Genomic DNA, 27,915 nt, shown 5'->3' with positions numbered 1-27,915 from the left:
CTTCCTGGGAGTTTCTTTGTACCTTTCATCAGTTGAAATATAATAGCTAATAATAGTAACTACTTTGTATAGAGTACTTCCTAGCCATGAGGCACTATGCAAAGCGTGGTCCAGACAATATCCCACTTCATCCCCACCATGTCATTACTCCTGTTATACCTGTGAAAATGATGAGCCCCGACTAGGTAAGTAACTTGCCCAAGGTCACAGAGCAAGTGTTGGAGCCCAGACTTTATACCCACAACTGCTTAATATAGCACTTTCCTCAAGGAAGTCCAGGAAGCAGCTGGTTGTCTACTAATGAATGAGGACAGGATGACAGACTTTTTCTGTAAAGGGCCGAATAGTAAATCCTTTCTTCTGTAAAGGACTCTATTGACCATAGGTGTCTTATCACCACCACTCAACTCTAGCAGAGCAGCATGATATGTAAATGAATGAGCATGGCCATGTTTCAATAAAACTTTATTTATAAAAATAGGAAGTGGGCCACATTTGCCAACCCCTGTGTTAAACTGTCACCCAGAGTAGATTATTAGGATCTGCACAGCTGTTGCCTGCCACATAACAACCTAGAAGCCAGATTATTGTCATCTTCATCATTGAGACATTCAATGTGCTTTTTCCTGTTCTCTCAATCAACATCAAAAGCAATCAACACAGACAGAAGATGCTGTGACCACATGTGGAGGGAGACTTCTCTCCACCACTAAGCAAGCAATGAGCTCTGCAGCAGACACCAGCCAGGTGCCCACCAATTCAATTCCATTGCTATCTATGTGGAGATAGCATCAGATCCCACAGGCTAGGGGCTCAGTCCCCAAGACTTGCCCACTTCAGACACCAGTCACAAGTCCAGGACTCTGGAACTTCTGACGGACAGGCTTCAAGTTGGGGTTCCCATGACCCTTCTGCGGATTTGATTAATTTGCTAGAGCAGCTCACAGAAGTCAGAGTAACACATTTACTGATTGGTTGTTTATAAACGATATTATAAAGGATACAGGCCAGGCACTGTGGCTCACGCCTGTAATCTTAGCGCTTTGGGAGGCTGAGGTGGGTGGATCACCTGAGGTCAGGAGTTCAAGACTAACCTGGCCAACATGGTGAAACCCCATCTCTACTAAAAATACAAAAATTAGCCAGGGATGGTGGCGGGTGCCTGTAATCCCAGCTACTCGGGAGGCTCAGGCAAGAGATTCTCTTGAACTCGGGAGGCGGAGGTTGCAGTGCGCCAAGATCGCGCACCACTGCATTCCAGCCTGGACGACAAGAGCAAGACTCCGTCTCAAAAAAAATAAAATAAAATGAAGGATGCAGATAAAGCAATGCATAGGACAAGGTATGGGGGAAGGGGCAGAGCTTCCACACCCTCCCTGGCACACCACCCTCCAGGAACCTCCACCTGCTCAGCTGTCCGGAAGCTCCTGAACCCTGTCCTCTCAGGCCTGTTATGGAAACTTCATTGGATAAGCATGATTGGAGCGTGGACAACTGTGTCAAAATGGGATTGGACAAAAAGAGATAAAAACCCGGCAAGGCCAGTCTGTTCAAATTCCTCTCGGCCTCTGTGCAGCATTCCTTCCTCCAGGGTATCCGGCAGGACCCTCTCTGCAATGAGATTACACGCAGAATCAGATTAAAGTCCTGCTGTGGGCAGGTGAAAGGAGGGTAGAAGAATGTCAGGGAGGGAGATCGTGTTTACTGTAACAAGGGCCATGGGAGTTATAAGCCAGGAACCGTGAACAAAAAACAAAATATAGGCTTGATGCAGTGGCTCACGCCTGTAACCTCAGTACTGAGGGAGGCCGAGGCAGGAGGATTGCCTAAACCCAGGAATTTGAGACCAGCCTGGGCAACATAGTGAGACCCAGTCTCTACAAAAAAATTTGAAAAATTAGCCAGGTGGTGCATGCCTGTAGTTACAGCTACTCAGGAAGCTGAGGTGGGAGGATTGCTTGAAACTGGGATTTTGAGGCTGCAGTGAGCCGTATTCTTACCACTGCACTCCAGTCTGGGTGACAGAGTGAGACCTGTCCCCAAAACAACAATAACAAAAACTATATATATAAAATATCACAATCACACTGCCTTTTGTCATCAGAGAGACACACCTGCACACTAGGGAGCGTTGTCATTGGGTCTAAAAGACCTGCTTCTGGACTGAGCCTCGAAAGACAACACCTTCATGGTACGTTCCTGTCCCTTAGGCATGCTGCTTTCATAGCCCCCCTGAGAATCACCTGCTTTCTTTAGTTAATACCTTAGGTCAACGAGGTGTGGTGGCTCACGCCTGTAATCCCCACACTTTGGGAGGCTGAGGCGGGCAGATCGCTTGAGCCCAGTTCGAGACCAGCCTGAGCAACATGGCGAAACTCCACCTCTACAAAAAAATACAAAAATGAACTGGATGTGCTGGTGCACACCTGTAGTCCCAGCTACTACTAAGGAGGCTGAGGTGGGAGGATCGCTTAAGCCTGGGAGGTTGAGACTGCAGTGAGCAGTGAGTATGCCACTGCACTCCAGCCTGGGTGACAGAGAGAGACCCCTGTCTCAAAAAACAAAACAAACAAACAAAAATACCTTAAGTCAAGTGTCCCTGGGCTAGGCACCATCCTATTTCTTCTGACTGGTTCTGCCTGTCTCTGCACTGGTCCATTATGTGTTGGTTTTACGATGTCCCTGTCTGTTTCCCAGGCTCCGGGGTGTCCTCGCGGTGGCCACATGCAGTGTTTACCTGTACCTTCCATCTATTCCCTCTGCCTGTCTGCTAAGCAGAGAGCTGCTTAAATGACCTCTGGGCCACAGTGATGGCTGAGGACCAGCAGGTCACCCAGCCCCAACCCCTATCTGATGCCACTGATGCTGTCCTCAGGGAAAACAGGAGACAGACACTTGAGAGGCTTGTTTTTGAAGAGCTCCTGTTAACTTTTGTGTTAAGTCATGTGGGTGCACAGAGGTGTCACTTTAGCAGCTTCTCTTTCTTGGCAGTGACCTTGAGACCTAAAACTGGGTCACCGGATGCTCTGGAGGGGACACAGAAAACACCCAATCTGTCCCCAGCCCTCAGGCAGAGCAGGCCCTCATGCATTCATTCAACAACTATTTCTACAGCACTCACCTCAGGCCAGGTATCCTGATGTGGGCACTGAGGATCCAAAGTTGAAGCAGACAGACAGGTCCCTTCCCCCAGGAGGTTGTGTTGGGAGTAACAGATATTTTATTAACACTTCGCTATGGAAAATAATTGCTGGGTCCCAACCAGAGCGGAGTTTAGCTGGAAGAGTGGTAGCCCCTCTCCATCAGTCACCTAGTATGGGGTCCAATAAATATCACACTTCAGAATGACTATTCCAGCTCTCACCTCCCTGTCCCCCAGCTTGCCTACAACCAGGAGAATTCCAGTGCCCAGTGCCCAGTGCCCAGTGCCCAGCACATTTAATAAGTATGTCCGGATTGCCTGGCTGTTGCTGCACACCGCTTTCACAGAGTAACTGTTGCAAGTATAAAAATCGGAACCAGCTGCCCATATTATTCCCATCTTTGGAAGGGGCCCAGGAGAGCACTGTGGACGCAGCATTGCTGGATTTTAAGGTGTCTCCCCCACATGGACACAAACACAAAAACACTTTTTGGGAGTTTAAAACAGAGCTAAGGCTAGGGCCTATCAGGGTGTTAAACTTGCACACCGAATTGCCTGTGGCTTAGACGCAGAAAACACGCCCAGGTGGACACCTGCAGCTCACTTAAAGGATCAATCGTCTTGGTTTTCAAGTAGATTCATAGTGTCTAAGAGAACCACAAAAAGAGAGCTGGAGGACCAGGTGCGGTGGCTCACGCCTGAAATCCCAGCACTTTGGGAGGCCAAGGCAGGTGGATCACGAGGTCAGGAGTTCAAGACCATCCTGGCTAACACGGTGAAACCCCATCTCTACTAAAAATACAAAAAAATTAGCCAGGCGTGGTGCCAGATGCCTGTAGTCCCAGCTACTCGGGAGGCTGAGGCAGGAGAATGGCGTGAACCTGGGAGGTGGAGGTTGCAGTGAGCTGAGATCATGCCACTGCACTCCAGCCTGGGCGACAGAGCAAGACTCCATCTCCAAAAAAAAAAAAAGCTGGATAAATAAGCTAGTTTCTAATAACCTGCAAATGGGTCTACCTGCAGCTGTCAACCCATCATCACTGGCTTTTTCTCCTGCCTCTTTGCCCCCACTCAGTGGTCCCATAAATGCCTGACATCAGCGCCTCTCCCCATGACACCTTTTGCATGGCTTCCAGATCTTGCAAGAGATAAGAAAGCCTCTGAGGCCAAATCAGGCTGTGATCCTGTGCTGCTCTCACTCCAATTGCCCCAGATGAATATTGGTGCTGCTCCTGAACTTCGATCTCTGTGCAGCATCCATCAAGGGTTTCCTGATGACTGTGGAGTGTTTGTAAGCTGGTATTGGTAAAGTGCTAAGGGAGCCCTGCATTTCATGAGCCAACTTCATCTCTGCCGTCTCCCGAATCCCTTCCTGTTTTCCCAGCATCTCCAGCTGGAGGGACCACACAGTTCTGTCAGGCTCCAGAACATCCCCAGTGCTATCTCCCCATCACCCAAGAGCTCTCCCCAACTCTTTCTCCCCTTCTTGTTTCTCCCCCTGTCCCTTTTTCAAAGTGCTGTTGTTTTTCTTACTATCACTTCACCCCTCCCCAAAAGACAGTTATACAAGGAGATGTGGGAGGAAGAGAAGAAACACAAGTAATGATGACTAAGTCAGCCTGGCTCCCTTGCCACTGGAATATTGTCAGAATTGGCCGGCTCGCCCTTGCCTCTGTAAAAAGCCTTTGCCAAGGGTGTGATTTTTCCTGAAGATCATTCTTTCCACATGACCAAATGCTGTAGTGTGTCATCAGTCCAGACTGTTTCTTTCTGCCAGAATCTATGCTTGGGGCACAAAACTCGGGGTCATTCAAAAGTGATTTCCCCTAATCAAGAGGCAAGTGATATTTCCTGGAAGTTTCACCTCCATTCAGGGCTCATCAGCTTTCTCTGCTTTTCGTTCCATCACTGCTTCTTTGTTTCCTGAAAAAGTGCTCTTCTTGGAGCCCAATGACCAATGACCAATGAAGAAAAAAACTTGGAGTAAAAGGCAGCCCCAGCGTCCATCTCTGGCCCAGGCCCAAGGCCTCTGAAATGGGGCCACAGTACTGGGCAGCTTGAGGTCTCACCCTGTGGTCACAGTCTCAGAGCTCTGCAAACCCCGAAAACCTGTGAGAAAAATCAACCCAAGAGGTGTTAAAAGGACTCACCCATCCGGGCAGCATTTCCCGAGCTCTGCCTGAGTTTAACAGTTGTAAGGCTCCGGCGTTCAGCAGCCCTCCTGCAAGATACTATAGGTAATGAGCAGGAATTCCACCACCCTCCCTCCTAAGAGCTGTGTCCACACAAAGCCAAATAGGTAACTGACCAGAGAGCTTACTACGCACAGGCAGTCCACATAATTCAAACCCCAACCCCAGTTTTTTCACATATATATGTAAGTTGTTTTGCAAGAAGGCAAAACCCTCACATTATCTCCTCACTGTGAAGTTTGCGCCCACGTCAAGCAGATGCAAACAATTTCATAAAACGGCAACCCAGTTTTATGCAGAACCATTGGAAATCATAAATTGGAGTAAATTGAGGCTCACTAGAGTCTTGAAAGTAATTAGCTGCTTTGTGAGGAAGACTAAGAATTCAACAAACTTAAGCATCTACAAACATCATCTGCAGACATCATCTTAAACATTTTAATCTGCATCCTGTCCCTAGTCCTTTGCATTCCTTAAATAACTATTTTACTTCTGTTGGGTCCTTCAGGGCTGCATACAGGAGATATGGAAGCCTGTCTTTTGCAAGTAGCTGGACCAAACTGCCCAAAACTAAGAGAAACTTAATTCTGAGATTTAAAACAAAAAAATCATTTTAGCTGAGCATCTTTATTGGACTCAAAAACAATTTCATAAACAAGTAAATGAGAGCTTCACATTTTCTGAACCTTGAAGGTTTTTTCCTCAATTTCATTCTTTTAAAAATACCTTTTAAATTAATTCAGCAATGTTCTTAAACACAGCAAATTGACAAATATCAACTGAGTGTCTGTTCTGCGCAAATCACTCTGTAACAGCTTGCTGGCTTTACATTCTCGAGGGCTCCCTGCCTCCAGAGCACACTGGTTTTCGGGCCCTGCACGCATCTTTTCTCTGCACCTTGGCTGGTTGGAGCAGTTTCAGTAGACAGGTCCTGATTGACCCAACATTTCAGAGAACATGCGCAGAGCATAGTCCTCCTTCTAAATCAGGGATTCTCAAATTTCAGTGAGCAGAACTCCCCTGGGTGCTTGTTTACACGTAGATTCCTGGGTCCCACCCCAGAGATCAGTTTCGTCTGTCCAAATTGGAGCCTGGAAATCTGTATTATTAACCTAGGCCCCAGTGGTTCTGATGCTGGAGGTCCAGAGTTGTGCAGTTGTAAGGTGACAGCCCAGACCACAGAGATACTTATCTGAACTCTTTCCCCAGTCCTGTCCAGGAGCCGTTGGGGAGGACATCTCTCCTCTGGGGACCCCATCAAAATGGCGACATCATGATCTCCCTGTCAGTTTCTCTAAAGTACAGTCACAGGCGACAACACTGGCCCAGCAGCTATTCTGCCAAGTCATCCGTGTGATGGTGCGGGGCCTCGGGAGAGAGGACCACCAGCCCCTTCCCCTGTCCCTCACCCGCTGTCTCCAGGGGCCCTTTCAGGGGTGAAACCCAGTCCCATCTCCCTCGCAGCTGCTAGTCTGTCCTCTTCCAAGAGGCCATCGGCGCCCGCCACGGTTCACCCTAAACAGGGGTTTCTGCTCCCCAGGTCCGCCTTGGAACCCCTGCAACCCTCATTGAGAACGCCAGTGTTTAACAGCGAGTCGTTTCCATAGCAACCGACAGGGTGTCACAGACACAGGATTATGACTTCACGGCGTGGGGATTCCGGAGAAGGGGGTGGGGCGGCGCCCCCCCTCGCTTCCCCGCCCCCCGGCAAGCCCCGCTCCTCACCCAAGCCGCGGGGGAGGAGCCCTCTTCTTTCCCGCCCGGCCCCGGCCCCCAGCAGGACCCCTCCCGCTCAGCTGCTACAGTGGGCACGAAGAGGGGCATGGCTTTCGGCCGCGCTCCCCAGCCTCGCGGGGGGCAGACGACGGCGGGCAGGGCGCGCAGAGTACACTCGACCCCCGGCGGCCGGGAGCGATCACGCGCACGCCGCGCGGGCCCGGGGGCGGGGGCGGGGCGCGCGGTCCCCGCCAGGGCCCAAGTCCCACCTTCGGGGGCGGTGCCTGGCCCGGGGAGTGTCAGGAAGAGGAAGAGCGCGGCCGGCGGCGCTGCGCTGAGAGCAGGGGCCCGGCCAAGGCGAGTGCCGCGCGGGCCACCATGGCCACGGACGAGCTGGCCACCAAGCTGAGCCGGCGGCTGCAGATGGAGGGCGAGGGCGGCGGCGAGACCCCGGAGCAGCCCGGGCTGAACGGGGCAGCGGCGGCGGCGGCGGGGGCACCCGACGAGGCGGCCGAGGCGCTGGGCAGCGCGGACTGCGAGCTGAGCGCCAAGCTGCTGCGGCGCGCAGACCTCAACCAGGGCATCGGCGAGCCCCAGTCGCCCAGCCGCCGCGTCTTCAACCCCTACACCGAGTTCAAGGAGTTCTCCAGGAAGCAGATCAAGGACATGGAGAAGATGTTCAAGCAGTAAGTGCCCGCGCGACCCGGGCCCCCGCCCGCCCCGCGACCCGGTCTCGGGCCCCGAACCCCCCGATCCCCGGATCCCGCTCCGCCCCGGGACCCTGCCGTCAGCCAAGCTTCCCCGAACCCAGACGCACCGGGGTTGGGGACCCCGCGGCCCCTTCCAGATCGAGACCCGGCATCTCACCGCGCACGTTAGTCTGGGGGACCCCCGGCCCCTGGCACGCGGCGGCGACTCGTATTTGTGCTGCCTCCGGTACACCATAGATGCGTCCACAGAGTGGGGGACCCCAAGCTTCCTTCCAGATAATCGCCAGGCCCCGCGAGCCCCACCCCCACCACCACACGTGTGGGTCCCGGGCCCTCCGCGCTGTTAGTGGGGCTTCTCCACCACCCCACACCGCACACACCGAGGCTGAGGACCCAGCGGCCTTCCTTCCCCGATCCCAGCTACTCGCGTTCCCCACCCCCACCCCAACACACGCTGGCCAAAGACACCCATCCCAGTGCCCCTCGACACCACATGCCAACCACATTCCCTCCCTTAAGGTCTTTTCATTTCCTCTGCGATCTCAGGTCTCCCTCAAGGTGGGTTCTGGGCAGGGATCCCCCCAACTTCCTCTCCAGTTACTTAGCGTCTACCAGCAAACTGGGGGCAAAGACTTGCCCTTTCCATCCCCACCCACTCATTTAGCCAGGACCCAAATCCTTCACTCACAAGTGGTCTCCTTAGGAAGGGACCCCTCGGCCCCTGTTGCCCCTCTGGTGTAAACCTCACTCCAGTCGTCCCTGTGGGCCGAGTCCCCTCCGGGTTTGGAAGGCCTCCCTCCCGCTCCTGCCCGCCCCACCCCCCTGCACCCAGCAGCTTGCAGTCACCGCTCCCCTGCTTCTGTCGCAAGGCCCCCCATCTCTCCTTCCCACTCCGTATATCCCCTTCCCTCCCCACAGGGACCCCCCATGTCCCACACCCACCCTGGTCAAAAGGGGCCCCTTCCTATGTGACTTGCCCTGTTACCCCCACCCCTACCCTTTATTCCATCAGATCCACACTCTGTGCCCTCACCAGGGTGGATGGGCACCCCCAGGCGTGTGGGCTCATCCCCCTGTCCCCCCACAAAAACAATCTTAATGTCTCTGTGGAGGGGCTAGAGAGAGAGGGCCCGGCTCCCTCCGGCCCATCCCTGGGTCCCACTCTGTTGGGTCTAAGATGCACAGCCACTCTCTCCCAGCCATGTGTGTGCCCAGGGGATGGGGAAGGTGCCAGTGCCCCTCCCTTTGGTACCTTTCCCCACCTCCTGTTCCCTGTCCCCCTGCCCCTGGCTCCTGGAGAGGGAACAGCCTCGTTCCACGATCTGGGTGCTGGTCTGGAGTGGTTCTGGAAGGGGATAGAACTGGCCTGAGGCTGAGTCTTGGGGGTGAGCCAGGAGGTCTAGCCCCACCTGGCACAGGCAGCCCAGGGCTGAGGGAGGGATGCGGCAAGGCCGGCTCCCGCTTGGCTGGGCAGGAGGTGGGGGCAGACCAGGGGTGTCAGCCTCAGCCACATGCAGCTGTCAGTGCCCCAACATCAAGCCGGAAGCCCAGGAAGGGGCGTTTTGCAACCGCACTGTTTGAGAAAGGCTCTGACCCTACTCACCACAGCTTGCAGCAGCTTCTGCATTTGGCCCCAAGGCAGGGGGAATGATTTCTGGTTCCCAGTTGCGGGTGGCTGAGGAGTCCCATACTTTCCCAAGGTCCTTCTGGGGGAAAATCAAGTCCTTGACCCCCGGCCCCTCTGAACCTCTTTGAGAAAGTCCCAGGGCCCTGAACCTCTTCAAGAAAGTCCCAGGGCGCCCACGTCCTTGGCTCCACGGTGTTTGGTTGGAGTTCTTCTAAAGTTTCTTCCCAGCGGAAGACTGGCGAGATTGGGAGAGCAGGATTTCCAGGATTCCTGGAAGAGTAACGTGAATGCTCCTGGGTGGGCAGACGCAGGGGTGGGTATGGATCACTGTCTGTCAGTCACTGCAGACGCAGGGGTGGGTATGGATCACTGTCACTGCAGACACAGGGGTGGGTATGGATCACTGTCTGTCACTGCCCCCATCGGGCAGTGCAGAGCTGATTCAGACACCACGGAGATCCCTGTGCTGATAGTGCTGAGGCGCTCACCAGGTCCCTCAAACAGCCCCGTGACACAGAGCTCTTCGTCACCTTTGTGCAGACAAGGAGTGTTAAATAACTTGCCAAGACCACACAGCTAGAAAATGATAGAGCCAGGACTGAAACCCAGGTCTGTGACTCCAAATCCCGGGTTCTTCCCCTTCCGGGTTTCCCATCACAGACATCTGCTTTCATGTTGGAAAACCTTCTCCAACACCCGCTTCCGTGTTCGTGGCGGATTGTCCATTCATGTCCCCAACCCCAGCCCCCGTCTCTCCTTTCCCCCAGAGCCTGCCTTCTCCTGGGCTTCCACAGCTTCCCTGCCACTGGCCACCAAAACAAAGATGGAGCTGTTCTGGGAGAACCCAGACACTTCAAATGAGCGGGACTTGGGAGGCTGCAGTGTGGTTGGAAGTGGCATGCAGCTGAGGGAACAGTCTGGAAGCTTCATTTGCGCAGCAAACTCACTTTTTTTTAACATAGGCTGTTTCTGGTCTAGTTTGATGAGAGGTACTCTGAGGGAGACTGAGGGGAGCTGGACCCCTCCAAGCTACCCCTTGGCACCTGCACTTCTTGCCAGGGTTTTAGGAGGGCTGATGGGGCAGGCAGGGGCCAGGAAGCTGGACCTCTAGGGAAGCAAGTGCTGCCTGCCAGGGCCCGGGTGAGGGTGGAAAGCTGCAGATTGTGTATTCAAGGAAACAACGCTTCACTGTGCCAACCGAGCCCAACCCCGCCGCCAACAGACGGGCTCTCGTGGAAGACAAACCCCCGTTCTGCTTCCGCTGTCCGAGTGGGGCTGCAGCCTCCTGGGTCCAAGCAGGGTCCTAGGATCAAAGCCAGGGCATCAGAGCCAGGGCTCTGGGGAGAGCAGAGGGCAGGGAGGAGGGGAGCCTGCCCTCCTGGGAAGCCAGTCACCAGAGCAGGAGGCAGGAGACCATGAGGTCAGCAGGAGAATGGGAGCCGGCCTTTCCTTGGGGGCCAGGAGCGAGGAACCTGGGCTTCCATCCTAGTCTGCTTGTCCTCCCTGGGCCTCAGTCTACCCACCTGTAAAAGGGGCAGGCTATCCCTCATGACCCCCAAAGGTCCTTCAGCCCTGACCTGCGTATGTCTGAGGGGTCCTGAGCCCTTCTGGATATTGGAACTGCCTTCCAGGGCCTTCTGGTCCACCCCTCCGTGTTGATTCAGCAGGTACTTCCTGAGGCTGGAGATCGAGGGGGAAGAGAGGGGACGGGGGAAGATAGACAGACTGTCAGCCATCACTGGTCTCACACCTAGAGTCATTCAGGTTCCTCCTGAGAGAGACCTGGAGGGTTGACTCCAACCCCTCTCCCCATTTGACAGAAGAGGGAACCGAGACCCAGAAAGATGTGGCGGTGACTTGCTCGGGGTTACGGAGAGGTTCTCAGTGAGGCTGAAACCTTGTATGATGAGGAGAGTGGTCCCGGTGTCTCAGGGTGGGGCTCAGAGGACATGACACACTTAGAGTTCTGGGCCAGTGCCAGGCACAAGGAGGCTCTGCGTCTCCCTGGCCCTCGCAGCCAGGACTCTCCATCCCCGTCTCTGTGCGGCCTCAGGCTACGTCCAGCATCTCTGATCCCCCAGCTGCTCCCTCCCTCTCTTTGCTCCTCCAGGGCTGGCTCTGGAACCCTCCTGTCAGAGAGGCAAAGAGAATGGCCCTGGAGAGCCTCGGGAGTGCCCACTCCTGGGCTGACAACAGCCTAGCGGGGGCTCTGGAGGGTTTTGTAAGTTGAGACCTGCTGGAAAGGTAGGCAGCCGTGTAATTCTGAACCTGCCGTGGAATCTGAGGACGATGCCCTAGATCCCTGTCTCCCGCCTAGCACAGCCTTGCAGGCCCTGTCCCCACTGTCATCCCCAGCCACTTCATCTCAGGACACCTTGCGTCAGAGAGGCAGGCTTTCCTTTCCTTCTGGGCAGCTCTTCCCTGCACAAGCTCTGGAAGCCTCCCGCCCTCCTCTCCACACCTCCACCTCCAGGGGACACACCTCTCCCAGGAGCCCTTCCTGGACGCAGTCAGCAGGGCCTCTGGAGTCTGCAGCCCTGGGTTTGAATACAGCTGTGGGCTGTGGAGCCCTTCTGAGCTTCTGTTCCTCACGCTGGAACAGCGGGGACAGGGGGACCCACGTCACAGGGTTGTTGTACGGCGCTTAGCCCAGTGCTTGGCACAGAGCAAGTCGTTACTAAATGACTGTCACCGCCATCCCCAGCTCAGCATACACCCTCTCCTGGGCCCCTCATAGGGCCCTGGCAGTGGTCATTGCGGCTGGCTCAGAGGCAGCTCCACAGTGCCCACTGGCTGCCTCCACTTAACCACCAGCAGAGCTTCCAGGTCTGCCAGGTTGTCGACAACCCTTTGCTTTGGGCCCTAGTGACAGGACGCAGGGTTAGAGCCCTCCTTCTCTCCTGCTGAACAGCCACTCTGATTGACAGCTACATATGGCTTTGATAAATAACAAAAAGGGAGAAATGAATTCATTATCACCTAGTTACAGGGAAGGCAGGTGGCACAAAAAAGGGGAGAGCAAACAACAGCTCTGGAGGGTGCACAATGGGGATTCCCGTCTGCCACCACCCAGCTGGGTTGCTCCAGGCAAGGGACTCAGCATCTCTGAGCCTCAGTTTCCCCTGGGGCTCAAGAACCTACCTGGTAAAGTTCTGAAGATTAGGTATAAAAACACCCTGAGTCTTTGTGACGAGCCCATCATGGTGTCTGGGCTGTTTGCATGATAGATGATGTTTTTGAAAAATACAAGGTTCTCGTATGTGATCATTCTTCCAACAGATATTTTATTAAGTTTTTGCGCTACAAGATCCAGAGAATTAAATGAATCAAGTTCCTGCCCTCAAGAGGCTTACAGCCTTATATAGAACAAACATGTATAGAGGTTTGGGGATAGAGAGGATTGCACCCACAAGGCTAGCAATGGAAGGTTTTTTTCTTTATTTCTGCCATGAGGACCGAAAGCTCTCATGAATGACACCATGCTGATGTTCTCTTTGTAGCCAGCCCCCTGCCTCTGTGCCCCCTCCTTGTTAAACAGAGCCACTAGTTCTAGCCATTCCTGGAGGAGCCTATGCATATTATTTAGAGAACTGAATTGAATTCTCACACCAGCACAATGAGATTGATACTGTCTTTGTTTTCCTTTTTTTTTTTTTTTTGAGATGGAGTCTCGCTCTGCCACCAAGGCTGAAGTACAGTGGCATGATCTTGGCTCACTGCAGCCTTCGTCTCCTGGGTTCAAGTGATTCTCCTGCTTCAGCCTCCCAAGTAGCTGGGACTACAAGCACACACCACCATGCCTGGCTAATTTTTGTATTTTTGAGTAGAGACGGGATTTCACCATGTTGGCCAGGCTGGTCTCGAACTTCTGACCTCAAGTGATCTGCCCGCCTCAGCCTCCCAAAGTGCTGGGATTACAGACGAGAGCCACCGCTCCCAGCCTGATACTATCATTTTTATCCCCATTTGACAGATGAGGAGACTGAGGCTCAAGGCGATTGTCACTTGTCTAAGATTATATTAAGTGGCAGTGACAGGATTAGAACCAGATCCTCCTGCAAGGAGCCCCTGGAGGCCAAGTGAAGCCGTGTTTGTGGCTGGGGCTTGGGGGAGCCTCCGAGAGCCTTAGAGAGGTGGAGAGGTTGGGTCCTTCACCTGCAGCTTAAGGTCAGTGGGTGGAGAGAATGCCCTGCACCCCTGGGGAGGAAGGATTTCCTGGCCTTGGTCCTTACTCCGTTCCTCCCACTTCCGCTATGCATCAGCCTCTGAGTCACCTCTCCTTCCCCACACCCCCGGCCCAGGACTTTTGGTTCCTCTTTGGTCCACCCTTCCTGCCTTCTCCGGCCTCCTCGCTCTCCTCCATGCTACCTGGGTCCAAGGCCTGGTGGCTTGGACTGGCTTCCACTGTGAGAATCTAGGCTCCAGGACAGAAGGCCTTGCTGCCTCAGGGGATGTCAGAGGTCCTTTCTGCAAGGCCAGCCCTGCCAGCAGAGGCAGTCACTTTGCAGCCTCAGCAGGGAAGGTCCCCACACCCTGGAGCAGCTGAGTTCCCCTTACTGCCGGGCAACCTTCTCCTTGGCTGACTTCCGCTTTTCAAGGACAGCAGAGAGGCAGGGGTCAGTGCCAGAAAGGTGTGGCCAGGTGGGAGCCGGGCCGCCCAGGGAGTCCTGAGCCACAGACACTTCAAACCAGATGCTTTGCCTCCCGTTCAGTCCTTTCTTATCCTGCAACATTATCCTCGCCCATTTCACAGTTAAGGAGGCTGGACTTTCAGAAGGGTTACGTGACTTGTCCAAAGTCACATAGCCAGTGAGGGGCAGAATAGGAATTGAACCTGGGCCTCCCTGGCTCCAAGTCCTCTGAACCCTTACAGTGGCCCGAACACCAGCAGCTTCACCGCCCGGGAGTATGTTAGAAATGCAGATGCTCAGATTCCACCCCAGATTTACCAGACTGTAATCTGCATTTTTTTTTTTTTTTTTTTAAGAGACAGAGTCTTGCTCTGTCACTCAGACCGAGTGCAGTGGTACGATCATAGCTCACTGCAGCCTCAACTTCCTGGGCTTAAGTGATCCTCCCACCTCAGCCTCCTGAGTAGCTGGGACTACAGGCACATGCCACCACATCCAGCTAATTTTTTTTTATTTTTGTAGAGATGGGGTCTCATTATGTTGCTCAGACTGGTCTCAAACTCCTGGCCCCAAGCCACCCTCCCACCTCATCCTCCCAAAGTGCAGGGATTACAGGCATGAGCCACCACGCCCAGCCCATAATCCGCACTGTAACCAGCTTCACCAGGTGTGCACACTGACGTTTAAGAAGCGCTAAGCTGCGGCTCAGGCCCCCACACAGCCGTCTCCCCACCACTTCCTGAGGTTGACCTAAGGTTATCCTTAGGTGGGTGACTTTGTCTGAGCTGTAAGAGGATAAGATGTATGGAGTAAAGATTAAGTTACGTTATAAACACTGGGTTATGTTAATATTAGGCATTCAATAAATATTCTTTATAATCACTATCATAACAATAATGACTATGAAGAGCAAGAAGTGAAAGGGGGTGGCCGGCAGGGAGTGCCGCGGGTGTGGTGTGAGGTTGTTGAACTCCAGGTTAGGATGCCTTTGAGCCCTGACAGCCCCCCAGCAAATTGCTTGGAGTCTCCCTCTTTATCCTCTGTGGGGGAGCCCCAAGCGCCACACTTATGTGCTCTCTATCTCTCCGTCTCTCTCTCTCTCTTTCTCCCCCAACCCCATACCCCACTTAGCTGAACTAGGGCAAGAGATCAAGTGTGAGATTCCCAGATAGGACTAGAGGAAGTGGTGAGCGCTGGGCTTTCCCTATATGAGTCAGGCAGTCTGGGGGTGGGGACATGCAGGAACTGGGGAAGCCAGGGGGGCCTGAGGGCTCCTGAGCCCATACCCAACACCCACCCCGTCCAATTGTCTGTTCTCCTGGGACCTGCACGCCCAGAGCGGCCATCAGTAAAGCCTGGGATGGGAGTCAGGAGAGACAGAATTGGAGTCCCTGTGCTCCCACCTTCCCGTGTGCAGTTTTTGCAATGACTCTGCTTCCTTCTGCCATCAGACTGTGCAGTGCAGCTTGGGGGCACCTGCACGAGGAGCAACTTTCTTTCTTTTTCTTTTTTTTTTTTTTTTTTGAGACAGAGTCTTGCTCTGTCACCCAGGCTGGAGTGCAGTGGCACAATCTTGGCTCACTGCAGCCTCCGCTTCCCGGGTTCAAACAATTCTTCTGCCTCAGCCTCCCTAGTAGCTGGGATTACAGGCATGCACCACCACACCCAGTTAATTTTTGTATTCTTAGTAGAGACAGGGTTTCACCATGTTGGCCAAGCTGGTCTCGAACTCCTGGCCTCAAGTGATCTGCCCGCCTCGGCCTCCCAAAGTGCTGAGATTACAGGCGTGAGCCACTGCACCTGGTCGAGGAGCAACTTTTTTTTTTTTTTTTTTTTTTTGAGATGGAGTCTCGCTCTGTCACCCAGGCTGGAGTGCAGTGGCGCGATCTCGGCTCACTGCAAGCTCCGCCTCCCGGGTTCACGCCATTCTCCTGCCTCAGCCTCCCGAGTAGCTGGGACTACAGGCGCCCACCACACCCGGCTAATTTTTTGTATTTTTAGTAGAGACGGGGTTTCACCGTGTTAGCCAGGATGGTCTCAATCTCCTGACCTTGTGATCCGCCCGCCTTGGCCTCCCAAAGTGCTGGGATTACAAGCGTGAGCCACCGTGCCCGGCCGCAACTTTCTAATAGTTCCAAAGCCAAGATAGGCCCCCACTTAAGTAAGCAATGAGCTTCCTGTCCTCAGAGGTATTCAAGGCACTAAACAACGAACTGCATCAGGAATCTGATTTTCAGGAACGACTGAATAAGATGGCCTCCAATATCCCTTCCAACCCCGAAGTTCTCTGCTGTGTCCCGATAGGCATCAGGGCATAGCATAGTCGTTAAGAGTGCATGTGTTTGATCAGGCCTGGTTCAGAGCCCAGCGACACCCTTGTCACCTATGACCTGGGCCAAGTCGCTTCCCCTCTGAGCCTCAGTCTCCTTGTCGGTTCATGTTCATGCCGCTTCATAGGCTTCTTGTGAGAATCTGATGCAAAACACCTGGCATCGTGCCTGGCACATAGCAAGTGCTCAGCAGAGTAGCCAGGAATGATGATAGATTATGACGTGGGGCTCACCTGGGTGCAAGGCTGGGACATCTGCACTGTGCATGGTTGACGCCTCCACTGCCTACCCCTGTGACTCCCTAGTTATCAGAACTGGGGAGAGGGGCAGGGGCAGGGAAGCAACCAGCTGGGGACCATGCTCACCCCAAAGGGAAAGGGTCGTCCCTGGGGGGTAACTGGCTGCTCCGCTTTCAAGAGGGGGATGGATGGGGATTTTGTCCCCAGCATCCAGGGTGCAGCTAGCTGCTGAGCCCTCCCTGGCGAGAACTATTCAAGGGGAGGCAGATAGGAATGCGGGCACGGTGCCAGGCCCCGCAGCCTCCCTCCGGTGCTGGAGAAAAGTGCTGAGCTCCCAGGCTGGGCACTTTCTGCCAGTACTGCCGAATGGCATTGGCCTTCCCAAACAGGCACCAAGCTGGGCTCTCAGTCCAGCCTCCACTGGCCCTGCAAGCTTGAGAATGTGGGACCCTCCGTGGGACCAGGAAAAAGAGAGGGGGCCAGGGAGGAGAAAAACTTCCAGCTGTTGGAATCCTGCAGTCTGCCGGCTGTGTGACCCTGGGCCAGTCACTGCCCACTCTGGGCCCCAGTTTCCCTACATAATGTAAAACGGGTAGACCAGGCTATCTGGGTGGATCTTGCGGGCTGATCTCTCTTTTTCTGGATCCTCTAAGCCAGCTGCAACCTCAGTTCCAGCTCAGGCAGAAGGGCTGGTGGGTGAGAGGCCCTCTAGCCCAGGAGATGCCTGTTTCCAGCCATCGTGGAACCTCGTTCTCTCCTGTGCTGCCAGTTGTCCCACACACACATTGGCACCATGAGAGTAGCCCCTTCCTCACTTTTCTCCAACCCCGAGGGAAGGTTCCTCGCTCCCTGAGGCTCCTCTCTCCCTGTTCAAGGGCTCTGTCCAGCGGTCTTCTGTCTTCCCACCTCCCAGAGATGCTGGGGCTTTGCGTCGGGCCTAGTAGGGGAAAAGTGGGCCTTTAGAGGAGAGGTCATGCTGGAGGGATCCCCTGGGTCATCATGTCCACCCCTGCCTCCAGGCCAAGCCACCACAAGCCCTGCCTCCCAACCCTGTACCACCAGTCAGGACTGGAGCCTGTGGCAGAAGCCAGTGTGTTTTTTATCATTATTTCTAATATCATCACCCTTTTTATATTGTATATGTGAAGTATATGATGTGCATATGTGACACACACAAACTTCTCAATATAACAACTACTATTACGATGATGATGAAATTAACAGGTTTGAAGGACTCACTATGTGCCAGGCATTTTATATCTGTCAGCTCATTTTCATTCTCTTTTTTGTGTTTGTTTGTCTTTTAAACAAGGTCTCACTCTGTTGCCCAGGCTGAAGAGCAGTGGCTCGATCAGGGCTCACTGCAGCCTCAACCTCCCGGGCTAAAGTGATCCTCCCACCACAGCCTCCCTAGTAGCTGGGACCAGAGGCATACACCACCACGCCCAGCTAATTTTATTTATTTATTTTTTGAGACAGTGTCTCACTTTGTCGCCCAGGCTGGAGTGCAGTGGCATGATCTCAGCTCACTGCAACCTCCGTCTCCTGGGTTCAAGCAATTCTCCTGACTCAGCTTCCTGAGTAGCTGGAATTACAGGTGCGTGCCACCATGCCTGGCTAATTTCTACACTTTTAGTAGAGATGGAGTTTTACCATGTTGGTCAGGCTGGTCTCGAACTCCTGACCTCGTGATCCGCCTGCCTCAGCCTCCCAAAGTGCTGGGATTACAGGCATGAGCCACTGCACCTGGCCCTTTATTTTTTTATAGAGATGTGGTCTCCCTATCTTGCCCAAGCTGGTCTCAAACTCCTGGGCTCAAGTGATCCTCAGCCTCCCAAAGTGCTGGCATTATGGACATGAGCCACCACGTCCAGCCTCATTTACTCTTTAATAATCTTAAAGGTAGATGTTAGGAATAATAATAACTGGTTTTTAGTATCATAGTAGGCATGTATGAAGTGCTTCCTGTGGACCAGGCTCTGTGCCAAGAGTCTGCTTGTATCATCTCTTTTAATCCTTGCCTCCATCCTGAGATGAGTTCTTTGATCTCCATGATGTAGATGAGGAAATTGAGGTCTGTGGGGTTAGGTGACTTGACCAGGGTTACTCTGCCAGCAGGTGGCAGAGCTGGGGTTTGGACCCAGGTCAGTCTCAGCAGAGTTGATGTAACCACAAACCCTCAAGGCCATCTTCAATCAGGTTGACCCTGGAACCTGGCTGATCCCCTGCACTAGACCACATCAGAGCCCAGGGCACAGGGCAGATGGCCACTCTCCAGGAGTCTCTTGGGAATGGCCTCCTCCACGGCTACCTCTGGGGGCTTCACCGCCCACCCCAGCACCTGGCCTCTCACAGCCCCCGTCACCTCCTCTTGGTGATGGACTCTTTGGCACCACAGCCAGCCCCTATATTGTCCCCCTGGGGGCCAGAGCCTGCCCTGGATGGAGCCCAGCCCCAGTAATTGATTGGCCTTTGATTGATAGAGGCAGCCGTTCAAATCGTGGTTTGAGCCACGGCCCAGCCAGGCCTGGGAGCTACCAAAGACAGAGGTATCCACAGCCCACGTTTCCATCCAAGTTTGGACACTTTATCTGCACTTCCTCTGAAACTGAGCTGCCCCTGGCTGCAGAAGAAACCCTTGCACTTGAGCAATAAATAAAGCTGGGGCTCAGGGAGAGACACGTGGGACCCAGGGGCTGGGGCGTGAACCCCTGACCTGCTGGTTATGGGACCTGTGGCCTCACCAACAGCCCTCCTGACCTAATCCGGACCTGGAGGATTGCTGAGCACAGGGGTTGTAAAGAGAAAGTGCTGGTGCGTTGGGAGTTTAGTGAAGGTGATTCAATCTTGTTTTCATGGCGGCGACTGCCATTTATGCAGCTAGCTCTGTGCGCTGGGAGCTGTGCTGAGTGCTTGACAGGGATGGGCTCAGTCGTTCCTCACAGTGGCCCATGAGAGAGGCCCCATTGCAGCAGGGTTCTCAGCCTCAGCACCACTGGCACTTGGGGCCAGCTCATTCCATTTTTTTTTTTTTTTTTTTGAGACAGAGTCTTGCTTTGTCGCCCAGGCTGGAGTGCAGTGGTGCCATCTCAGCTCATTGCAACCTCCACCTCCTGTGTTTAAGTGATTCTCCTGCCTCAGCCTCCCAAGTAGCAGGGATTACAGGTGCCTGCCACCATGCCCGGCTAATTTGTGTATTTTTAATAGAGACAGGGTTTCACCATGTTGGCCAGGATGGTCTTGATCTCCTGACCTCATGATCTGCCCGCCTCAGCCTCCCAAAGTGCTGGGATTATAGGCGTGAGCCACCGTGCCCAGCTGGCCAGGTCATTCTTTGCGGTGGGGCCACCCTATGCGCTATAGGAGCTTCCCTGGCCTCCACCCACCAGATGCCACTGGCATCCCCCCCACCCCCGCCGCCCCAGGTATGACAACCAAAAACATCTCTAGATATTGCCAGATGTCTCCTGGGGGGCACATGCACCCCAGCTTAAGAGATGCTGCATTTTGGCCAGGTGCGGTGGCTCACACCTGTAATCTCAGCACTTTGGGAGGCCGAGGCGGACAGATCATGAGGTCAGGAGATCGAAACCATCCTGGCTAACACGGTGAAACCCCATCTCTACTAAAAATACAAAAAATTAGCCGAGCCTGGTGGCGGGCACCTGTAGTCCCAGCTACTCAGGAGGCTGAGGCAGGAGAATGGCGTGAACCCGGGAGGCAGAGCTTGCAGTGAGCCGAGATGGCGCCACTGCACTCCAGCCTGGGCAACAGAGTGAGACTCCGTCTCAAAAAAAAATAAATAAAAAGAGATGCTGCATTTTGTGGCTGAGGAGCCCAGGCAATTTGGCTCCAGAGCCTGACTGTCATCGCTGACCTTCATGGGAGCCCACGGTCAGAAAGTGTCAGGGCTTTGCTTTCCTCGGGGGCACTGAGGAGGGGAGTCCTCATGACTTGGCTCAGGAAAGACTGAGTCCCTCACCAGGTGCCCCTGCACAGCGCCACGGTCATGTGGCGCCCGCCCAGCCCTCTACCAGGCAGCAAACAGGGTCCAGAGATGGCAGGAGGGGCCTCCGCTGTGCCCCCCAGAACCCCTCCAGCTCCAGGTGGAGGCTGGACCACAGCAGCTTTGGCCTGCCTGACCCCCTGAGTCCCACACCTTCTACTGTCACAGAGGTGGCCACTGCCCACAGGGGCTGCTGGCCCATCCACCTCCACCCCAACCCTCATCCATCAGTGGGGCAGGACCCTGTGTTCCCTCCAGGGCTCCCAAGACCCATCTTTGCTGTGTCACTTTCAACCACTGACTCACTGGCTCGTGAACTATTTATACCCCTCGCACAAATGCTCCCCTTGTGCTCCAGGCAGCTGTCTGTGTTCTGCAGCAGCCCCAGGACACGTTGGGGAGGGGCTGGGTACAGAGCAAATGTGCAAGTTTATGAGCCCAGCAGATCAAGTCTGGAAGCCCAGCTCCCTCCTTACTGCTGTGTGACTGTGGGTGGGTCACTTAACCTCTCTGAGCCTTGGTCATAAAATAAGGTTATTAGGAGGATTAAGTAAAGTAAGCAGTTCCCAGCATAAAGACAGATCTCAGTACCTGGTTGCTATTAGGTGTTCAAAGTACACCTAACTAGAGAAGGCGAAGGGAGCTGGGGAGCCCGGAAGAAGGTGCAGAAATGAGACATATTCATGCAGAAGCTCAAGCGCCCGGGACATAGGGTTCTGGAACACATCCACCTGTGTTGCGCTGCTGTCACCAGCACTGTCACCCAGCCAGTTCAAGGCCTGGGGGACTGCACAAGGCTTCTTTAGGTGCAGAAAAACTCATTTTGGCTGGGCAAAGTGGTGCACGCCTGTAATTCCAGCACTCTGGGAGGCTGATGTAGGAGGATTGCTTGAGCCCAGGAGTTTGAGACCAGCCTGGGCAACATATTGACACCCCGTCTCTACAAAAAAATACAAAACTTGGCCAGTCATGGTGGCATGCACCTGCAGTCCCAGCTACTTGGGAGGCTGAGGCGGGAGGATCGCTTGAGCCCAGGAGGTAGAGGCTGCAGTAAGCTGTGATCGCGCCTGGGTAACAGAGCAACACCCCGTCTCAAAAAGAAAAAAAAAGAAAAAAGAAAAACCCATGTTACCAACTCTGGGATCACTCTCCCCAGCCCCCATCTTGTCTTCCTCCTACGCTGTTCCCAGAGACCAGTAGGGCAGGTGTTTGGTTGATAAGAGAGCCCAGCTGGGCAAACAGCGCCTCGCCCTCTTTCACCAGGCTGTGTGCTCCAGGAACCAGTGGTGCCTTCCCAGCCAGGCAACAGGCAGAAAGGCCACCTAGACTCTTACTACACAGAAGCCAGTCAAGAGGGACTTGCCCCCAACCCCACCCCTGTCTCTGCCAGGTTGTTGGTGGTAGAAAAAAAGAGAACCTGAGTGTGCAGGGCAGAGGGGAGGCATCTTTATCGCCCAATGCTTGTTCCCGGCTTCCCCACCACCCCGCCAATCTCCGCCACTCCCGGCAGGCACTGCACCACGCTTCCCTGAACACACCCAGGCTGCCTCCTGCCACCTGGCCCTGCCTCCTGTCCCCGTCCTGCTCTGTGCCCTCGACAAAGGCAGAGGCCCTGCCTTAGATACCCCTTCATTTATTCACGTCTTATTTCTTCATTACACATTTTTGAGCACCTACTGTGTGCTTTTTAACCTCCTTCCCAGTACCTAGGGCAAGCTGGGGGGCATGAAATAGACCCCCCAGTACAGAGGGTGCTGAGTAAGAAGAGTCATTTATCACATGGAAAGAGGCCGCCTTCCACACCCACGTCACATCCCCTATTCCAGTGCTTCTCAGCGGAGAATGCTTTTATCCTGCTGGGGACATTCGACAATGTCTGGGAGACATTTTTAGCTGTCACAACTCAGGAGGGATGCTACTATAAACATCCCACAACGCACAGGACAGCCCCTACGGCAAGGATTTGTTCTGTCCAGATTGTTTAAGGTCTGAGGTTGAGAAACCATGCCCTTGCCTGTAAGGTTCTGCCATCTAGGGTCGGGGTGAGATGTCCTCCAAGTGCCCGTGGAGATGCCAGTAAGCCAGCTGGTCATGGAGGTGGTGAGTGAGTGCTCAGCTCAGAGCCTGATCCACCCTGCCGTGGTATTGAGAATTCCTTCTCGGCCAGGCACGGTGGCTCATGCCTGTAATCCCCGTACTTTGGGAGGCCGAGGTGGGTGGATCACTTGAGGTCAGGAGTTCAAGACCAGCCTGGCCAGCATGGTGAAACACTGTCTCTACTAAAAACACAAAAATTAGCTGGGTGTGGTGGTGCATGCCTGTAGTCCCAGCTACTCAAGAGGCTGAGGCAGGAGAATCGCTTGAACCCGGGAGGCGGAGGCTGCAGCGAGCCGAGATTGAGCCACTGCACTCGAGCCTGGGCAACAGAGCGAGACTCCATCTCAAAAAAAAAAAAACCCAGAGAATTCCTTCTCACTGTCTGTGCCATCACATTCAGCACACGGAGCCTGTCATTTCAGCTTCCTTGTGCCTCAGGCTTGTCCAAAAGTTAGCGCTATTCGACATGCAGGAGGCTGCCAGGCCCTGTGGTGAGTTCCCCGTCATCAGAGGTAACCAAGCAGGAGCTGAGCCACATATGGGTCCTCTGCCTGGACTGAGGTCCCTTCCAACAGTGACGGGATTTTATGGTTGGTAGGAGATGCCCTCTGATCCCCCAGTCTCCTTGCACTCAAGCCTGCGGCCTCTGAGCCAGTGCCAAGATGTCCTCTCTTTTTGCATCTGCAGGTATGATGCCGGGCGGGACGGCTTCATCGACCTGATGGAGCTAAAACTCATGATGGAGAAACTTGGGGCCCCTCAGACCCACCTGGGCCTGAAAAACATGATCAAGGAGGTGGATGAGGACTTTGACAGCAAGCTGAGCTTCCGGGAGGTAAGCCCGGCCCCCAGCCCCACTCCCCTACCAGGGGCTTCACCTGAGGACCTGGTGGCCCGGGAGAGACCAACCCCCACCCTTTGTCAATGAATGAATGACATTGCCATTGAACAGCAGCTGTGAGCAGCTGCTGCTTGGCTGAGTGAGGCTTCAGAGGGCCTGTTAGAGCAGGCACCAGGGAGGGTTCTGAGATCCTCTCAGGGAGGAAGAGGAGGGAGGGACATCCCTTCCTTCACATAGGGAGCATATATTGAGCGATTTCTGTATACTTGACCCTGTGCAGGCTCTGGGGTAGAGAAAGGCCCTGTGCTCGAAGGTTCCTGGAAGTGTAGAGGAGGAGACACCACAGAAGGAAATCAGGGCTGTGATGCAGAGGAAGAGGGCCACGGCACTGGGTGACTTCATGCCCAGGATCTCACTCCGAGACAGGAGCTAGGGGCAAGCCGGTTTCGCAGGGAAGGAAATGGAGGCCCAAGCCAGACAGCGATGATACTGGACCCCAGGAAGCACAGGGATGGACCCCAGGAAGCACAGGGTTAGGTGTGGGGACTCGAGGCCCAACTGGGGCCCAGGAGGTCTGGCAGGAAGCATGAAGGATGCAGGGAAGGAGAGAGGTGGCAGGGGCAGGTGGGGGAGTGCGAGTGGCTGGGCGGGAGGTGTGGGCAGTGCAGGGTAACAGCTTAGAGTTCGAGAGCAGGGTTCCATCCCTCCGACACGTTCAGGCGCTGAGACTTGGGGTGTCTTTTACTGTCTCGGAGGCTCCCTCATTGTGTCATGACACCTGTAGGACTCAATACATGGAACGCAGAGTAGGTTCACTGGGCAACAGCGGGGGACAGAGGTAAGAGGTAGGCTGAGGCCGTGTCGTCGGGAGCTGGTGTGGGCGGGGCAGGGCTGCAGTAGGCCAGCATCCTGGGTGGCAGATGAGTCATATCACCTCCCATTGTACAGATGGGCAGAGGCCCAGTGAAGGGGAGCACGGGAGCAGCAAGGGGCGAGACCCAGCTCACTGCCCCCCAGTCCTTCTCTGCAGGGGAGGCCTGAGGCTGGGGCCTGGGTGAGGCCAGGGACTCCGGCTCCCCTCCTTCCCTCCCTTCCTGACACCGCGCGCCTCTCTCCCCACTGCAGTTCCTCCTGATCTTCCGCAAGGCGGCGGCCGGGGAGCTTCAGGAGGACAGCGGGCTGTGCGTGCTGGCCCGCCTCTCTGAGATCGACGTCTCCAGTGAGGGTGTCAAGGGGGCCAAGAGCTTCTTTGAGGCCAAGGTGAGGAGCCCAAGGGGTGCCCTGACCCACGCTCCAGGACAAGGGGACCCTGGGTTGGTGCGAAGTTAATAAGTCCCCTTCCCATCCCTGCTGAGGCTGCAGACAGAGATGGGAGCTGACTCCCTGCCAGGCTGGGCCAGGCCCACACGCTCTGTCTTCTGTCTCCTCCCACTCCTGGCTGAGATCCTTGGCAGCCACCAAGGGGGTGGGTGAGGGAGGTGTACTCTTGAAAAGGGGACAGGGATTACCTTGAGGTGCCCTGGCCCTGGCACACTGAGCTGCTAACACAGAGGACTGGGCCTTAGGAGGGCAGGCCCAGAAACACAGCACTGGCTCTCCAGGGTCCCCGGTAGACACCAATCCCACCAGCCCCAGCCTAGGAGGAAGCCTGGGGGCTCAGAGACCACCTGCATGCACGACACCCTCCCCTTTCAGCAGGTTCTCAGATGGAGGAGACACCTGTGATCTAGTGGCTCCTGGGTCCTGCCCACCCGGGGCCCCAGCTCTCCCGCCTTGTTTCTCTCTTTCCTTGCTAAGAACATTCCTTCCAGAGACTGCCCCCCACCACCCTCTGGGCTTCCGAGCATTGGTGGAACTTTTCAGGGTTCATCAGTGGAACTGGGTGTGCCGCTGGGCTCCCCAGACAGGAAGCAGAGGATCAGGATGGCAGCAGCTTGAGCGACTCCCTTCGAGCGCCCTTGCTCTGCAGCAGCCACAGAATATACGTTCTCTCTTTCAATCCCCTCAACAACTCCATAAGATCAGAGTTATTGGGTGTCAGGTTCTAAGTGAGGAAACTGAGGCTCAGGAAGGTGAATGAAGTGCCTGACCCAGGGCCAGAGCTGGTGAGGTCAAGCTGTTTGTGTTGCTGGGTAGGACTCAGCAGAAGCCTGAGCCAGAAGGGACCCCAGGAAAAGCAGTCATAAGGCCGGGCGCAGTGGCTCACACCTGTCATCCCAGCACTTTGGGAGGCTGAGGCGGGTGGATCACCTGAGGTCAGGAGTTCGAGATCAGCCAACATGGCCAACATGGTGAAACCCCATCTCTACTAAAAACACCAAAATTAGCCGGGCATGGTGGAGGGCGCCCATAATCCCAGCTACTCAAGAGGCTGAGGCAGGAGAATTGCTTGAACCTGGAAGGCAGAGGTTGCAGTGAGCCAAGATTGCGCCATCGCACTCCAGCCTGGGCGACAGAGCGAGACTTTGTCTCAGAAAAATTAAAGAGAAAAGAAAAAGCAGCTGTAGCACAGAGAACCCCCAACATACACCATCCAGCCCTGACCCCCTCACCCCCATGCCCCCGCAGGTCCAGGCCATCAACGTGTCCAGCCGCTTCGAGGAGGAGATCAAGGCAGAGCAGGAGGAAAGGAAGAAGCAGGCGGAGGAGATGAAGCAGCGGAAAGCGGCCTTCAAGGAGCTGCAGTCCACCTTTAAGTAGCGGGGGCTGCAGCCGACCGCCCTGCTCCGGCCCCAGTGTGGTGGGCGAGGGTGGCGCATGGGAGGCCGAGCCTGAATCCTTGCCTATGTCTGACGGGACCACTACTAAAAACCTAAAAATATCTGTGAATGGAGCAAGTTCAGGGGTCTTATGGAGGTGGCCCGGCCCCTCCCCGCTCCCTTCCACTCTGCACGAGGCCACCACACCGGCGCTGGCTCCCTGCCCGGCCCGGCCCGGCCCTCCCTGCCAATCCCTGGGCTCTCTTGCACCCCTAACTGCCCCCTGCCTGCTCTGGCACTGCCCCAGGCCCAGCTCCTGGCCCTAGGTCCCTCCCAGCCCCATGTGCCTGCCGCCTGCCCTCCACACATCCCTGTCCCCCCAACCCGGGAACCCCTGCCCTCCTCCAGCAGGCCGCACCGCCCCTGGGGCCCCCTGCCAGCCCCTTCCCAGGCTGGGAGACAGCAGAAGAGATAGAATCAGGGCTGCCCCCACAGAGCGGGACCCAAGGGGCTTATTGGAGGCACGAGGGGACCCCTCCCCAGGGCCTTTTCCTCCTCTGCGTCTTCCATCTACTGAAATGGGAGAGGGGGTGGGGAGCTTCTGTTCTGGTGAAGGGACCCAGGCCCCCAGCACCCCATGCTGACTTGGAGAACCCCAGATCTCTGGGGCCCAGCCAGGCAGGGTGTGGGGGCAGCTGTGCCAATCTACCTCACAGGCCCACCCCCTGCCGGGCATGCCGTGGGATCATGGGCAGGGAAGGCTCTGGGGGTCGGAGACACCGCTGCTTAGCACCCCCAGCCAGAACACCCTGAGGGTCTCAGGGGGCTCTGGAGAGAGAGGGGTGGGAGGAAGAATTGGCGCCTTCCTAGGGAAGGAGACGAGCGCTTCACCTTGATTCTCCGAGAAGCGTCCGAGAAGTGCTTTAAGTGTGTTTGCATGTGCCAGGCGGTGGGCAGCGGGGGCCTGTCCAGCCCTCTCCCGCCATCCTTCCCCAAGTGACGTCCACTGCCTTGTCACCAGCGACCTGCCTGTCATGCCCACCCCCTGAGGAAGCATGGGGACCCTAACACCCTGGTGCCCTGCACCAGACAGGCCGTGGTCAGGCCCAGGCCACCGGCCGGGTTCTGCCACAGCTTCCCACGTGCTTGCTGACATGCGTGTGCCTGTGTGTGGTGTCTGTTGCTGTGTCGTGAAACTGTGACCATCACTCAGTCCAAACAAGTGAGTGGCCCTCGAGGCCACAGTTATGCAACTTTCAGTGTGTGTCATAACGGCGTCACTGCTTTTTAAACTCGATAACTCTTTATTTTAGTAAAATGCCCAGGAGTCCTGGAAGCTACGCGGACTTGCAGAGGTTTTATTTTTTGGCCTTAGAATCTGCAGAAATTAGGAGGCACCGAGCCCAGCGCAGCAGCCTCGGACCCGGATTGCATTTGCCTTAGCGGATATGTTTATACAGATGAATATAAAATGTTTTTTTCTTTGGGCTTTTTGCTTTCCCCCCCCCCCCTTCTCACCTTCCCTTCTCCCCGACCCCACCCCCCAAAAAAGCTACTTCTTCATTCCATGGTACGATTATTTTTTTTAACTAAAAGAAGATAAAATTCTATATTCTTATGTGTGTATGGTTCTTGATGGTGAGTGGGCAGGGAAATGACAAGGTCACCTGGGTGTGGGGACAGTG

General features: G+C 55.0%; 1 protein-coding gene and 1 long non-coding RNA gene across 5 annotated transcripts; one reads left to right on the top strand and one right to left on the bottom strand.

Annotated features, from left to right (window-relative positions):
- Positions 1–448: 448 nt before the first annotated feature.
- LOC103782921 (uncharacterized) lies at positions 449–9,698 on the bottom strand. Of its 4 annotated transcripts, none has more exons than XR_010109231.1 (4): positions 9,364–9,698; positions 5,293–5,363; positions 3,122–3,310; positions 449–1,611 (listed from the first exon to the last, which is right to left on the bottom strand). It is a non-coding gene; the product is annotated as an uncharacterized LOC103782921 (long non-coding RNA). The 4 variants fall into 4 exon arrangements; XR_010109228.1 differs by lacking the exon at positions 9,364–9,698 and adding an exon at positions 8,449–8,571; XR_010109226.1 differs by lacking the exon at positions 9,364–9,698 and adding an exon at positions 7,868–8,231.
- On the top strand, positions 7,311–27,840 carry EFHD2 (EF-hand domain family member D2). Its single transcript, XM_008951797.6, has 4 exons — positions 7,311–7,736; positions 23,378–23,525; positions 24,657–24,791; positions 26,100–27,840. Exons 1-4 carry the CDS (start codon positions 7,429–7,431, stop codon positions 26,229–26,231), a joined length of 723 nt encoding a protein of 240 aa, XP_008950045.3. The 5' UTR covers positions 7,311–7,428; the 3' UTR covers positions 26,232–27,840.
- The last annotated feature ends 75 nt before the right edge of the window (positions 27,841–27,915 follow it).

This window comes from Pan paniscus, chromosome 1 (genome assembly GCF_029289425.2).
Source record: "Pan paniscus chromosome 1, NHGRI_mPanPan1-v2.0_pri, whole genome shotgun sequence".
In the NCBI taxonomy this organism is placed as follows: Eukaryota; Metazoa; Chordata; class Mammalia; order Primates; family Hominidae; genus Pan; species Pan paniscus.
Note: the sequence above shows the minus strand (reverse complement) of the source record. Positions and strands in the feature narration are given on the sequence as shown.